The sequence below is a fragment of the Pristiophorus japonicus genome, chromosome 15, assembly GCF_044704955.1.
Source record: "Pristiophorus japonicus isolate sPriJap1 chromosome 15, sPriJap1.hap1, whole genome shotgun sequence".
NCBI lineage: Eukaryota > Metazoa > Chordata > Chondrichthyes > Pristiophoridae > Pristiophorus > Pristiophorus japonicus.
The window spans coordinates 180,684,479-180,700,078 of NC_091991.1; the positions used below are offsets into that span (position 1 = coordinate 180,684,479).

The 15,600-nt window shown below is 45.7% G+C and overlaps 1 protein-coding gene and 1 long non-coding RNA gene across 5 annotated transcripts in view; one reads left to right on the forward strand and one right to left on the reverse strand.

Moving 5' to 3' along the window:
• Nucleotides 1-6,064, forward strand: part of LOC139281295 (uncharacterized) — a 48,095-nt gene extending 42,031 nt beyond the window's left edge. Inside the window, exon 3 of the long non-coding RNA XR_011596859.1 lies at nucleotides 5,572-6,064. This is a non-coding gene — a long non-coding RNA (uncharacterized lncRNA). The remainder of the gene's footprint in view (nucleotides 1-5,571) is intronic.
• LOC139281294 (probable helicase with zinc finger domain) overlaps nucleotides 1-15,600 on the reverse strand; it is a 369,458-nt gene that overhangs the window by 148,370 nt on the left and 205,488 nt on the right. For all 4 annotated transcript variants that reach the window (XM_070901422.1, XM_070901423.1, XM_070901420.1 and 1 more), the window contains one exon: nucleotides 5,609-5,822. In XM_070901422.1, the coding sequence (XP_070757523.1) occupies nucleotides 5,609-5,822 (214 nt within the window). The remainder of the gene's footprint in view (nucleotides 1-5,608; nucleotides 5,823-15,600) is intronic.

Genomic DNA, 15,600 nt, shown 5'->3' on the forward strand with positions numbered 1-15,600 from the left:
ATAAAGAAAGGAAAGATAGATTCCGAAAATAAACTTGCGCAAAACATAAAAACAGATAGTAAAAGCTATTACCGATATATAAAACGGAAGAGTGACTAAAGTAAATGTTGGTCCCTTAGAAGATGAGAAGGGGGATTTAATAATGGGAAATGTGGAAATGGCTGAGACCTTAAACAATTATTTTGCTTCGGTCTTCACAGTGGAAGACATAAAAACCATGCCAAAAATTGCTGGGCACTGGAATGTGGGAAGGGAGGACCTTGAGATAATCACTATCACTAGGGGGGTAGTGCTGGACAGGCTAATGGGACTCAAGGTAGACAAGTCCCCTGGTCCGGATGAAATGCATCCCAGGGTATTAAAAGAGATGGCGGAAGTTATAGCAGATGCAGTCGTTATAATCTACCAAAATTCTCTGGACTCTGGGGAGGTACCAGCGGATTGGAAAGCAGCTAATGTAACGCCTCTGTTTAAAAAAGGAGGCAGACAAAAGGCAGGTAACTTTCGGCCGGTTAGTTTAACATCTGTAGTGGGGAAAATGCTTGAAGCTATCATTAAGGAAGAAATAGCGGGACATCTAGATAGGAATAGTGCAATCAAGCAGACGCAACATGGATTCATGAAGGGGAAATCATGTTTAACTAATTTACTGGAATTCTTTGAGCATATAACGAGCATGGTGGATAGAGGTGTACCGATGGATGTGGTGTATTTAGATTTCCAAAAGGCATTCGATAAGGTGCCACGCAAAAGGTTACTGCAGAAGATAAAGATACACGGAGTCAGAGGAAATGTATTAGCATGGATAGAGCATTGGCTGGCTAACAGAAAGCAGAGAGTCGGGATAAATGGGTCCTTTTCGGGTTGGAAATCGGTGGTTAGTGGTGTGCCACGGGGATCGGTGCTGGGACCACAAATGTTTCCAATATTCATAGATTACCTGGAAGAGGGGACAGAGTGTAGTGTAACAAAATTTGCAGATGACACAAAGATTAGTGGGAAAGCGGGTTGTGTAGAGGACACAGAGAGGCTGCAAAGAGATTTAGATAGGTGAAGCGAATGGGCTAAGGTTTGGCAGATGGAATACAATGTCGGAAAATGTGAGGTCATCCACCTTCGAAGAAAAAACATAAAATGGAATATTATTTGAATGGGGAGAAATTACAACATGCTGCGGTGCAGAGGGACCTGGGGGTCCTTGTGCATGAATCCCAAAAAGTTAGTTTGCAGGTGTAGCAGGTAATCAGGAAGGCGAATGGAATGTTGGCCTTCATTGCGAGAGGGATGGAGTACAAAAGCAGGGAGGTCCTGCTGCAACTGTACAGGGTATTAGTGAGGCCGCACCTGGAGTACTGCGTGCAGTTTTGGTCACCTTACTTAAGGAAGGATATACTAGCTTTGGAGGGGGTACAGAGACGATTCACTAGGCTGATTCCAGAGATGAGGGGGTTACCTTATGATAGATTGAGCAGACTGGGTCTTTACTCGTTGGAGTTCAGAAGGATGAGGGGGGATCTTATAGAAACATTTAAAATAATGAAAGGGATAGACAAGATAGAGGCAGAGAGGTTGTTTCCACTGGTCGGGGAGACTAGAACTAGGGGGGCACAGCCTCAAAATACGGGGGAGCCAATTTAAAACCGAGTTGAGAAGGAATTTCTTCTCCCAGAGGGTTGTGAATCTGTGGAATTCTTTGCCCAAGGAAGCAGTTGAGGCTAGCTCATTGAATGTATTCAAATCACAGATATAGATTTTTAACCAATAAGGGAATTAGCGGTTATGGGGAGCGGGCGGGTAAGTGGAGCTGAGTCCACGGCCAGATCAGCCATGATCTTGTTGAATGGCGGAGCAGGCTCGAGGGGCTAGATGGCCTACTCCTGTTCCTAATTCTTGTGTTCTTATGCCTCTTCCTTGGATTTAACACTATCCTTAATTTCTCTTGTTAGCCACGGTTAAGCCACCTTCCCAGTTTTATTTTTACTCCAGACAGGGATGTAGAATTATTGAAGTTCGTCCATATGATCTTTAAAGGTTTGCCATTGCCTATCCACCGTCAACCCTTTAAGTATCATTTGCCAGTCTAATCTAGCCAATTCGCACCTCATATCGTTGAAGTTACCTTTCCTTAAGTTCAGGACCCTAGTTTCTGAATTAACTTTGTCACTCTCCATCTTAATAAAGAATTCTACCATACTATGGTCACTCTTCCCCAAGGGGCCTTGCACAAGATTGCTAATTCGTCCCTTCTCATTACACATCACCCAGTCTAGGATGGCCAGCCTCTGGTTGATTCCTCGACATATTGGTCAAGAAAACCATCCCTAATACACTCCAGGAAATCCTCCTCCACCGCATTGCTACCAGTTAGGTTTGCCCAATCAATATGTGGATTAAAGTTGCCCATGATTACTGCTGTATCTTTATTGCACACATCCCTTATTTCTTGTTTGATGCTGTCCCCAACCTCACTACTAGTATTTAGTAGCCTGTACACAACTCCCACTCGCGTTTTCTGCCCTTTGGTATTCCGTAGCTCCACCCATACCGACTCCATATTATCCAAGCTAATGTCCTTCCTTACTATTGCGTTAATCTCCTCTTTAACCAGCAACGCCACCCCGCCTCCTTTTCCTTTCTGTCTATCTTTCCTAAATGCTGAATACCCCTGGATGTTGAGTTTCCTGGAGCCATGTTTCCATGATGCCAATCACATCATACTCGTTAACTGCTATCTGTGCAGTTAACTGGTCCACCTTACTCCGAATACTACTCGCATTGAGGCACAGAGCCTTCAGGCTTGTCTTTTTACCACACTTTGGGCCCAAGTTTAGGGCTGCGCCGCGACCTGGACGCCCGTTTTTCGCGCCACAAAGTGCGTCTAAAAAAAACTTCCAGATTCTCCGGCTCCCTGCAGGTCCTCTGGCCCTCGGCACGGCGCAGCAAAAGCTGTAGGGGGGCGGAGCTAGGTCCCTGCGCTGAAAACAGTGCCGGGACCTCTGCACATGCGCGCTACAGTGGGCGCGCATGTGCAGTAGCTCCAGGCGCCCAAAACTGTGTGGGAGGGGTCCGAAGCACGCAGCCCCTAGCCGTGGCCGAATGGCCTCACTGGGGCTGCGTGCATCAGGCTCCTCCCACACCCAGCTCCTGCTTCCTCCCGACCCGACCCGACTCCCGCTACCCCCCCCCCCCGATCGATCTCCTCCTCCCTCCCCCGCCCCACCCGACCGATCTCCTCCCACCCCCCCCCTCCGACCGATGATCTCCCTCCCCCCCACCCCGACCGATCTCCTCTCCCCCTCCGGCCCCCCCCCCGACCGATCTCCTACCCCCACCCCGGCCGATCTCCTCTCCCCCTCCGGCCCCGACCCGCTCTCCCGACCCGACGCCACCTACCTGTCAATCCGGTAAGTCTAAGCTTGAAGTCTTGGGCCCGGCCCGTTCAGCCTCCCTCTCCTTTCTTTCTCTCTCTCTCTCTCTCTCTCTCCTCCTTCTCTCTCTCTCTTTCTCTCTTCCCCCCTTCTATCCCCCCTTCCCTTCCCTTTCTCCCCCCCCCTCCTCCCTCCCTTCGCTTCCCCCTCCCTCGCTTCGCTCCCCCCTCCCTCCTCCTTCCTCTCCTTCCCCCTCCTTTCTCACCCCTCCTCCCTCCCTTCTCACCCCCCTCCCCCACTCCTCCTATCCCTCCCCTCCACCCCTCCACCCCCCCTCCCCATCCTCCCCTTGCTGTCAGAAACACAGACACTGACAGACAGAAAGTGAGAGACAGACAGACAGAGAGATAGAGACACTGACAGAGACACACTGGGGGGCATCCCAGCACGCTGTTGGAGGGCTCCCGGTGCTGCAGTCGGTAAGTAGAAAATGTTTTATTTATTGATTTAAAAAAAAATTATTTCTTATTAATTTTTTTTGATTGATTTATTGGTTGATTTATTGATGTTTTTATCATTTATTATTGATGATGGCTCTTTATTTGTAAAACTGAAGTGTTTAATGTTTGCAAACTTCCCTTTAAACCCCCTCCCCCCATTCCCTACGCCTGATTTGGAACCTACGCCTGATTTTCTAAAGTGTAGACAAGGTTTTTTTGAGCGTACAAAAATCTTCACTTACTCCATTCTAAGTTAGTTTGGAATTTGAATTTCTAAGATACTCCGTTCTACACCAGTTGCTCCAAAAAAATCAGGAGCATCTGAGGCCGAAACTTGGGCCCTTTGACCCTTTAGAATTCTGCTGTAAAGTGACCCTTTTTGTTTTTTGCCTTGGGTTTCTCTGCCCTCCACTTTTACTATTCTCCTTTCTATCTTTTGCTTCTGTCTCCATTTTATTCCCCTATGTCTCCCTGCATAGGTTCCCATCCTCCTGCCATATTAGTTTAACTCCTCCCAAATAGCACTAGCAAACACTCCCCCTAGGACATTGGTTCTGGTCCTACCGTCCGGTTTGTACTGGTCCCACCTCCCCCAGAATCGGTTCCGATGTCCCAGGAATTTGAATCCCTCCCTTCTGCATCACTGCTCAAGCCACGTATTCATCTGAGCTATCCTGCGATTCCTACTCTGACTAGCACGTGGCACTGGTAGCAATCCTGAGATTACTACCTTTGAGATCTTACTTTTTAATTTAACTCCTAGCTCCCTAAATTCAGCTTGTAGAACCTCATCCCACAGTCATTCATTCTGGAGTCATTTGTTCTACTTTTTTCCTCGCCTTTAGGAAAACACCTGACCACTACTCCTATTGGGATTATTTAGGAGATTACAAGTGCTAAAGTACTTTTTAATATCCTGTAGCTCACCCTATTAATGTTCATTTTGTTCTCAACTGCTGAGCATTATTTCACAGGTACAAACAGTTTTGTGGGCATTGAGATTATATGTTTGGATGTAGAATATAAATAGCTTGACTTTCAGCTATATCCACAAATGCATTCTGTATGCAGAAATGTAAACAGTCTTTGAAAAGCAATGAAGGAAAGTCTATTAATATAAAAGATAAACTATATTAAGTACTGATAATGAATTAGAATTCTATACCAAAGCACAGATCTGCACTGACAGCAGCAAGAGAGCCCAAGAGTGAGTTTTAGTTGCTCTTTGTGAAGCATAACTCAATTTACAATTGGTACTCCTAAAATGGAATCTCGACTGCAGCACAAAGCTGGCTGATTGTCCAAAGACCACAGCTTGGGTAGTACAAGAGAGTGCGAGAATTAAATCTGGATTACAGAGGATGAAAAGGGTTCTTCAAAATAACAAAATGAAAAACAGAAGTGTCTGATCAGCTATTCTTCTGGGATGTGTGGGCAGAACCACTCTGACCAGGAGCATACTGCTTGGCTGATTGGGCTCTCATTCATACATTTGCATTCTTTGCAGTATCATTCTTTTAGATCAACAGCTGTAACATATTTAAATGGGTTCGCAATCTATCTCACTGTTTCTGAACACACATCTTACTGCTAAGCAAAAGAACCGCTCTTGTCGCTGCATAATGCACAAACACAGCTAGAACACTGAACATGCTGTTTGTTTGGTAGGTGTATATTGTCGATGTTTGTTTTATTTATGACAGCTCCAGCAACAAACTGCACACATGAAGAATGGGTTACCTGAGAACAAGTCTTTGCAGATGATGCTTGGAGTCTGCTGGAAAAAGCTGTGAAGTTTTGAATGGCTCGAGGGATGAATTCTGGGGCCAAGGGGTTGAGCACACAGCTTCTGCTGAGTTCCAGGTTATCGAGCTGCGTCCTGATCTCGTGCAGCGTGGCTCCGTGGAGGCTGCCATTCTTGTGACAAAGGAATATGAACCGTTCCCAAATTTTCCTAGAGAGAAATAAAGAACAATCCCAATAATTGATTCTTACGGCGATTGAAGTTTAGCAATTCAAACCACGCATTTTCATCATCATTTTGGCTTGCAGCGAGTGTCATTTGGACATTGAACCCTTGTTATAAAAAGGACGATGTCCGTGTGCTGGAGACCTTGGTAAGGTTATGTTCCTGGCATGCTCTGGACACTGCATCACATGAGCTAATTCAGCACAGTAGGAACCAGTCTCCTCAACATCCCAATTTTTTTATTTGTTTATTTTTCAAAAAACTTAAAATAAATAGTGTTGACTCAAACTTCATATCTGATAAAGTATTTGGCAAAACCCCTTTGTGGGCAACAATGCTCCATTAAGTCACAAACCTTCAGCACACAAGTCAAAATGCACATATAATCAGTGGAGCAGATTGTAGCAGCTTTCTCAGAAGATAGTATGGTCTAGAACTGATCCGGAGCCATCAGCTGTATGTATCACAAGTAGGCAAGCAACACTATTCAAGAGAAGTTCACACAACACACCTGACTGAAAACTACCTATTCCATGCCACTGCCACCCTCCAAAAAACACTTCATGATCTATCAAACCAAAATATTGACGTTTAATTTCTCTCCAATAAACTCTTACCTTCTGGTACTGCAGAATGCACAGGAACCACAAGTCATTCATGCAACTCATCTACTCATCTCAAATGAAACATAAATATCAACTTCTTAAACAGCAACTGTTTTTTACAACAAAATACTCCAAGCACACCAACAGCACACCTTCTTTCAGCAAAGTGGCAACATAAAAATAATTTGTGTCTTGTACAAAACAAATCTTAGAACGTTAGAAAGGAAAACAATGAAACAGAAAAAGTAGAAGGGGGAGGATAAAGGTGGACAAGAGAATTTGAATTCCATTAATTAAATAAATTTGGAATAAAAAGCTAGCATCAGTAATGGTGACAGTGAAACTTCTGGATTGTCGTAAAAAAACATCTGGTTCCCTAATGTCCTTTAGGGAAGGAGATCTTCCGCCCTTACCCGGTCTGGCCTATATGTGACTCCAGACCCACAGCAATGTGGTTAACTCTTAACTGCCCTCTGAGATGGCCCAGCAAGCTGCTCAATGTACCAAACTGCTACAAAAGCAAGAACATTTCACCAGACTGCAGCATACTCACCACCACCTTCTCACGTTCAATTTGATGCCTTCATCCTAAGCAAAATCTCGAGTCGGCCATCCTGATCATTCCCTCTGGTATAACCCCCTTGTTCTAACTCGTCTGAAGTCCAAGGGGTGCAAATATGAGTGTCCCTGGCACACAACCGGCAGAGCCAATCACCACCAGATTTGGCTTGATCACACCAAGTCCCACTCAGCTTCGCTCTCCACTGCCAACATAGCCATCTGTATGGGAAAGATACACCCCGGCCCCTTTTCTCCACCACCAACTGCCTTCTTCAACCACTTTCCTCTTGCCCATTCCATTCTCAACTCTGACAACACATGGGAAGGGCTGACATAGAAACGTAGAAAATAGGTGCAGGACTAGGCCATTCGGCCCTTCAAGGCTGCACCACCATTCAATAAGATCATGGCTGATCATTCCCTCAATACCCCTTTCCTGCTTTCTCTCCATACCCCTTGATCCCCTTCGCCATAAGGGCCATATCTAACTCCCTCTAGAATATATCCAATGAACTGGCCCCAACAACACTCTGCGGCAGGGAATTCCACAGGTTAACAACTCTCTGAGTGAAGAAGTTTCTCCTCATCTCAGTCCTAAATGGCCTACCCCTTATGCTAAGACTGTGTCCCCTGGTTCTGGACTTCCCCAACATCAGGAACATTCCACCCACATCGAACCTGTCCAGTCCCGTCAGAATCTTATATGTTTCTATGAGATCCCCTCTCATCCTTCTAAACTCCAATGTATAATGGCCCAGTTGATCCAGTCTCTCCTCATATACGGATGTCTTTGCCACCATCTGATTTCCAGCTCCTACCAAGCTGTGCCACTGACAATTATAACAACAATATTTGCATTTATATAGATCATCACATTTTCAGCAGGTCTCAAAGCGCTTCACACAATCAATTACTGCTATGTAAACAAACGTGGAAGTAATTCTGTGCCAGCTACACAAGTGCTGAGAGTACATAATTGCACTGCATCACAGTTTGTCATTGACAAACAGTGCAAACTGCTCATAATATTCGTGCTCGATCACAGAGGCCTTGGGTCACTGCCGTTTCATTACACAGTCCTGTCTAATTTAGATTACCTGGGTCTCTGATGATAGAAAGGGCATTTCATTACTCACCAGTTATAAAGTTTAACCATTATATTGGTAACTATCATTAGAAATTTATAGGGCATTATTCCAGCAGGTAGGAGGCAATTATAATTTAATAAAAAGTGAAAATACTTGGAGACAAGTCATCAATGGCAATTTCTGCAAGAACCTCGCCACAAGGACTAAAGATTATCTAATGAACAATCATTTCACAGCAATCCAAGCTGTAACAATCAGACATAATCAGGATTCCTATTCTTTATCACCAATGAAATAAAAGGTCAAACAATTTCTGTTTTCATTCAAACGCTGTATACACTCGCCGGACTGCCCGAAGCGTCGAGAGAGGCGGGAGTCGGTGAGAGGCAGCGGCCTATAAAGGCTCAGCAGTCGGGCAGTGCGGGGAGTGTCGAGAGAGGCGGGAGTCGGTGAGAGGCAGCGGCCTATAAAGGCTCAGCAGTCGGGCAGTGCGGGGAGTGTCGAGAGAGGTGGGAGTCGGTGAGAGGCAGCGGCCTATAAAGGCTCAGCAGTCGGGCAGTGCGGGGAGTGTCGAGAGAGACGGGAGTCGGTGAGAGGCAGCGGCCTATAAAGGCTCAGCAGTCGGGCAGTGCGGGGAGTGTCGAGAGAGACGGGAGTCGGTGAGAGGCAGCGGCCTATAAAGGCTCAGCAGTCGGGCAGTGCGGGGAGAGAGGCGGGAGTCGGTGAGAGGCAGCGGCCTATAAAGGCTCAGCAGTCGGGCAGTCCGGGGAGTGTCGAGAGAGGCGGGAGTCGGTGAGAGGCAGCGGCCTATAAAGGCTCAGCAGTCGGGCAGTCCGGGGAGTGTCGAGAGAGACGGGAGTCGGTGAGAGGCAGCGGCCTATAAAGGCTCAGCAGTCGGGCAGTGCGGGGAGTGTCGAGAGAGGCGGGAGTCAGTGAGAGGCAGCAGCCTATAAAGGCTCAGCAGTCGGGCAGTCCGGGGAGCGTCGAGAGAGGTGGGAGTCGGTGAGAGGCAGCGGCCTATAAAGGCTCAGCAGTCGGGCAGTCCGGGGAGCGTCGAGAGAGGTGGGAGTCAGTGAGAGGCAGCGGCCTATAAAGGCTCATCAGTCGGGCAGTCCGGGGAGCGTCGAGAGAGGCGGAGCTTGTACAGCTCCAGCTGGGAGAGAAGGCAAAAAAGAAGTAGAAAGAAATCAAAAGGTGACGTCACAGCCAAGGGGGTAAGTGACTGGCTGGTGATTGGTGAGTAGCTTTTCTTTTTCTTTTTTATATCAGTGAGTAACTTTTAACATTGTTGTTGTCAATTTAAGGGTATCTAAGGGTTAAGTCATGGCAGTAGAGCTCGGTCACGTGATATGCTCCTCCTGTACCATGTGGGAACTCAGGGACGACACCAGTGTCCCTGACGACGACATCTGCGGGAAGTGTATCCGCCTCCAGCTCCTGACAGACCGCGTTGCAGAGTTGGAGCTGAGGGTGGATTCACTCTGGAGCATCCACGATGCGGAGAATGACGTGAGTAGCACGTGTAGCGAGTTGGTCTTATCGCAGGTGAATGGTCCACAGCCAGATAGGGAATGGAAGACCAGCAGGAAGAGCAGTGCAAGGAAGGTAGTGCAGGAGTCCCCTGCGGTCATCCTCCTGCAAAACAGATTCACCGTTTTGAGTACTGTTGAGGGGGATGACTCATCAGGGGAGGGCAGCAGCAGCCAAGTTCATGGCACCGTGGCTGGCTCTGTTGCACAGGAGGGCAGGAAAAAGAGTGGGAGAGCGATAGTGATAGGGGATTCAATTGTGAGGGGAATAGATAGGCGTTTCTGCGGCCGCAACCGAGACTCCAGGATGGTATGTTGCCTCCATGGTGCAAGGGTCAAGGATGTCTCGGAGCGGGTGCAGGACATTCTAAAAAGGGAGGGAGAACAGCCAGTTGTCATGGTGCACATTGGTACCAACGACATAGGTAAAAAAAAAAAGGGATGAGGTCCTACAAAACGAATTTAAGGAGCTAGGAGCTAAATTAAAAAGTAGAACCTCAAAAGTAGTAATCTCGGGATTGCTACCAGTGCCACGTGCTAGCCAGAGTAGGAATTGCAGGATAGCGCAGATGAATATGTGGCTTGAGCAGTGGTGCAGCAGGGAGGGATTCAAATTCCTGGGGCATTGGAACTGGTTCTGGGGGAGGTGGGACCAGTACAAACCGGACGGTCTGCACCTGGGCAGGACCGGAACCAATGTACTCGGGGGAGTGTTTGCTAGTGCTGTTGGGGAGGAGTTAAACTAATATGGCAGGGGGATGGGAACCAATGCAGGGAGACAGAGGGAAACAAAAAGGAGACAAAAGCAAAAGACAGAAAGGAGGTGAGGAAAAGTGGAGGGCAGAGAAGCTCAAGGCAAAGAACAAAAAGGGCCACTGTACAGCAAAATTCTAAAAGGACGAAGGTTGTTAAAAAAACAAGCCTGAAGGCTTTGTGTCTTAATGCAAGGAGTATCCGTAATAAGGTGGATGAATTAACTGTGCAAATAGATGTTAACAAATATGATGTGATTGGGATTACAGAGACGTGGCTCCAGGATGATCAGGGATGGGAACTCAACATCCAGGGGTATTCAACATTCAGGAAGGATAGAATAAAAGGAAAAGGAGGTGGGGCAGCATTGCTGGTTAAAGAGGAGATTAATGCAATAGTTAGGAAGGACATTAGCTTGGATGATGTGGAATCTATATGGGTAGAGCTACAGAACACCAAAGGGAAAAACGTTAGTGGGAGTTGTGTACAGACCTCCAAACAGTAGTAGTGATGTTGGGGAGGGCATCAAACAGGAAATTAGGGGTGCGTGCAATAAAGGTGCAGCAGTTATAATGGGTGACTTTAATATGCACATAGATTGGGCTAACCAAACTGGAAGCAATATGGTAGAGGAGGATTTCCTGGAGTGCATAAGGGATGGTTTTCTAGACCAATATGTCGAGGAACCAACTAGGGGGGAGGCCATCTTAGACTGGGTGTTGTGTAATGAGAGGGGATGAATTAGCAATCTCGTTGTGCGAGGCCCCTTGGGGAAGAGTGACCATAATATGGTGGAATTCTACATTAGGATGGAAAATGAAACAGTTAATTCAGAGACCATGGTCCAGAACTTGAAGGGTAACTTTGAAGATGAGGTGTGAATTGGCTAGGATAGATTGGCAAATGATACTTAAGGGGTTGACTGTGAATGGGCAATGGCAGACATTTAGAGACCGCATGGATGAACTACAACAATTGTACATTCCTGTCTGGCGTAAAAATAAAAAAGGGAAGGTGGCTCAACCGTGGCTATCAAGGGAAATCAGGGATAGTATTCAAGCCAAGGAAATGGCATACATATTGGCCAGAAATAGCAGCGAACTCGGGGACTGGGAGAAATTTAGAACTAAGCAGAGGAGGACTAAAGGTTTGATTAGGGCAGGGAAAATGGAGTACGAGAAGAAGCTTGCAGGGAACATTAAGACGGATTTTGCAACAGTTTCTATAGATATGTAAAGAGAAAAAGGTTAGTGAAGACAAATGTAGGTCCCCTGCAGTCAGAATCAGGGGAAGTCATAACGGGGAACAAAGAAATGGCAGACCAATTGAACAAGTACTTTGGTTCGGTATTCACTGAGGAGGACACAAACAACCTTCCGGATATAAAAGGGGTCAGAGGGTCTAGTAAGGAGGAGGAACTGAGGGAAATCCTTATTAGTCGGGAAATTGTGTTGGGGAAATTGATGGGATTGAAGGCCGATAAATCCCCAGGGCCTGATGGAATGCATCCCAGAGTACTTAAGGAGGTGGCCTTGGAAATAGCGGATGCATTGACAGTCATTTTCCAACATTCCATTGACTCTGGATTAGTTCCTATCGAGTGGAGGGTAGCCAATGTAACCCCACTTTTTAAAAAAGGAGGGAGAGAGAAAACAGGGAATTATAGACTGGTCAGCCTGACCTCAGTAGTGGGTAAAATGATGGAATCAATTATTAAGGATGTCATAGCAGTGCATTTGGAAAGAGGTAATATGATAGGTCCAAGAAGGCATGGATTTGTGAAAGGGAAATCATGCTTGACAAATCTTCTGGAATTTTTTGAGGATGTTTCCAGTAAAGTGGACAAGGGAGAACCAGTTGATATGGTATATTTGGACTTTCAAAAGGCTTTCGATAAGGTCCCACACAAGAGATTAATGTGCAAAGTTAAAGCACATGGGATTGAGAACTGGTTGTCAGACAGGAAGCAAAGAGTAGGAGTAAATGGGTACTTTTCAGAATGGTAGGCAGTGACTAGTGGGGTACCGCAGGGTTCTGTGCTGGGGCCTCAGCTGTTTACACTGTACATTAATGATTTAGACGAAGGGATTAAATGTAATATCTCCAAATTTGCGGATGACACTAAGTTGGGTGGCAGTATGAGCTGCGAGGAGGATGCTATGAGGCTGCAGAGTGACTTGGATAGGTTAAGTGAGTGGGCAAATGCATGGCAGATGAAGTATAATGTGGATAAATGTGAGGTTATCCACTTTGGTGGTAAAAACAGAGAGACAGACTATTATCTGAATGGTGACAGATTAGGAAAAGGGGAGGTGCAACGAGACCTGGGTGCCATGGTACATCAGTCATTGAAGGTTGGCATGCAGGTACAGCAGGCGGTTAAGAAAGCAAATGGCATGTTGGCCTTCATAGCGAGGGGATTTGAGTACAGGGGCAGGGAGGTGTTGCTACAGTTGTACAGGGCCTTGGTGAGGCCACACCTGGAGTATTGTGTACAGTTTTGGTCTCCTAACTTGAGGAAGGACATTCTTGCTATTGAGGGAGTGCAGCGAAGGTTCACCAGACTGATTCCCGGGATGGTGGGACTGACCTATCAAGAAAGATTGGATCAACTGGGCTTGTATTCACTGGAGTTCAGAAGAATGAAAGGGGACCTCATAGAAACGTTTAAAATTCTGACGGGTTTAGACAGGTTGGATGCAGGAAGAATGTTCCCAATGTTGGGGAAGTCCAGAACCAGGGGTCACAGTCTAAGGATAAGGGGTAAGCCATTTAGGACAGAGATGAGGAGAAACTTCTTCACCCAGAGAGTGGGTGAACCTGTGGAATTCTCTACCACAGAAAGTAGTTGAGGCCAATTCACTAAATATATTCAAAAGGGAGTTAGATGAAGTCCTTACTACGAGGGGGATCAAGGGATATGGCGAGAAAGCAGGAATGGGGTACTGAAGTTGCATGTTCAGCCATGAACTCATTGAATGGCGGTGCAGGCGAGAAGGGCCGAATGGCCGACTCCTGCACCTATTTTCTATGTTTCTATACTCATTTTATAATTCTGTTTGAATTTTTCGGTTCTTGTTCAACGGTTTTAACTTTGCATCTTCATAAGGACTTAAGAAATAGGAGCAGGAGTAGGCCATTTGGCCGCTCGAGCTCGCTCCGCCATTTAATAAGATCATGGCTGACCTGATCATGGACTCAGCTCCACTTCCCTGACTATTTCCTATAACCCTTTACTTCCTTATCGCTCAAAAATCTATCTATCTACGCCTTAAATATATTCAATGACCCAGCCTCCACAGCTCTCTGGGCAGAGAATTCCACAGGTTTACAACCCTCTGGGACAAGAAATTCTTCCTCATCTCAGTTTTAAATGGGCGGCTCCTTATTATGAGACTATGCCCCCAAGTTTTAGTTTCCCCTATGAATGGAAATATCCTCCGTGCATCCACTTTGGCAAGCCCCCTCATTACCTTATATGTTTCAATAAGATCACCTCTCATTTTTCTGATCTCCAATGAGTATAGTCCCAACCGAACCTTTCTTCATAAGTCAATCCGCTCATCTCCGGAATCAACCTAGTGAACCTTCTCTGAACAGCGTCAAATGCAAGTATATCGTTCCTTAAATACAGAGACCAAAACTGTACGCAGTACTCCAGGTGTGGCCTCACCAATACCCTGTACAGTTGTAGCAGGACTTCTCTGCTTTTGTACTCTATCCCCCTTGCAATAAAGGCCAACATTCCATTTGCCTTCCTGATTACTTGCTGTACCTGCATACTCACTTTTTGTGTTTCATGTACAAGGACCCCCAGGTCTCTCTGTACTGCAGCACCTTCCAATTTTTCTCCATTTAAATTATAATTTGCTTTTCTATTTTTTCTGCCAAAGTGGACAACTTCACATTTTCCCACATTATACTCCATCTGCCAAATTTTTGCCCACACTTAGCCTGTCTATATCCCTTTGCAGATTTTGTGTTCTCCTCACAATTTGCTTTCCCACCCATCTTTGTATCAACAGCAAACTGGGCTACATTACACTCGGTCCCTTCATCCAAGTCATTAATATAGATTGTAAATAGTTGAAGATCCAGCACCGATCCCTGCGGCACCCCACTAGTTACTGTTTGCGAAACGGAAAATTAACCATTTATCCCGACTCTCTGTTTTCTGTTAGTTAGCCAATCCTCTGTCCATGCAAATATATTACCCCCAACCCCGTGAACTTTTATCTTGTGCAGTAACCTTTTATGTGGCACCTTATCGAATGCCTTCTGGAAATCCCAATACACCATATCCACTAGTTTCCCCCTTATCCACCCTGGTCGTTACATCCTGAAAGAACTCCAGCAAATGTGTCAAACACGATTTCCCCTTCATAAAACCATGCTGACTCTGCTGAATTGAATTTTGCTTTTCTAAATGTCCCGCTACTGTTTCCTTAATAATGGACTGCAACATTTTCCGAACGACAGATGTTAGGCTAACTGGTCTATAGTTTCCTGCTTTCTGTCTGCCTCCTTTTTTTAAAATAGGGACGTTACATTTGTGGTTTTCCATTCCACTGGGACTCCCCAGAATCCAGGAAATTTTGGTCGATTATCAGGTCCAGGGGACTTGTCCGCCTTTCGTCCCATTATTTTACCGAGTACTACTTTCATTAGTGATAGTGATTGTATTAAGTTTCTCCCTACCTATAGCCCCTTGATTATCCACTATTGGGATGGTTTGAGTGTCTTTTACCGTAAAGACCGATACCAAATATTTGTTCAATGTCTCTGCCATTTCCCTGTTCCCCATTATTAATTCCCCAGTCTCATCCTCTAAGAGACCAACATTTACTTTAGCCACTCTTTTCCTTTTTATGTACCTGTAGAAACTCTTACCATCTATTTTTATATTTCGTGTTAGTTTACTTTCATAATCTATCTTCCCCATCTCTCTTATTTTTCTAGTCATTATTTGCTGGCTTTTAAAATGTTCCCAATCCTCTGGCCTCCCACGAGTCTTGGCCATATTGTATGCCCTTGTTTTCAATTTGATACTATCCCCTATTTCCTTAGTTAGCCACGGATGGTTATCCCTTCTCTTAGTCTTTCATTCTCATTGGGATATATTTTTGTTGAGAGTTATGAAATATCTCCTTAAATGTCTGCCAATGCTGATCAACCATCCCATACTTTAATCTATTTTCTCAGTCCGCTTTAACCAACTCTGTCTTCA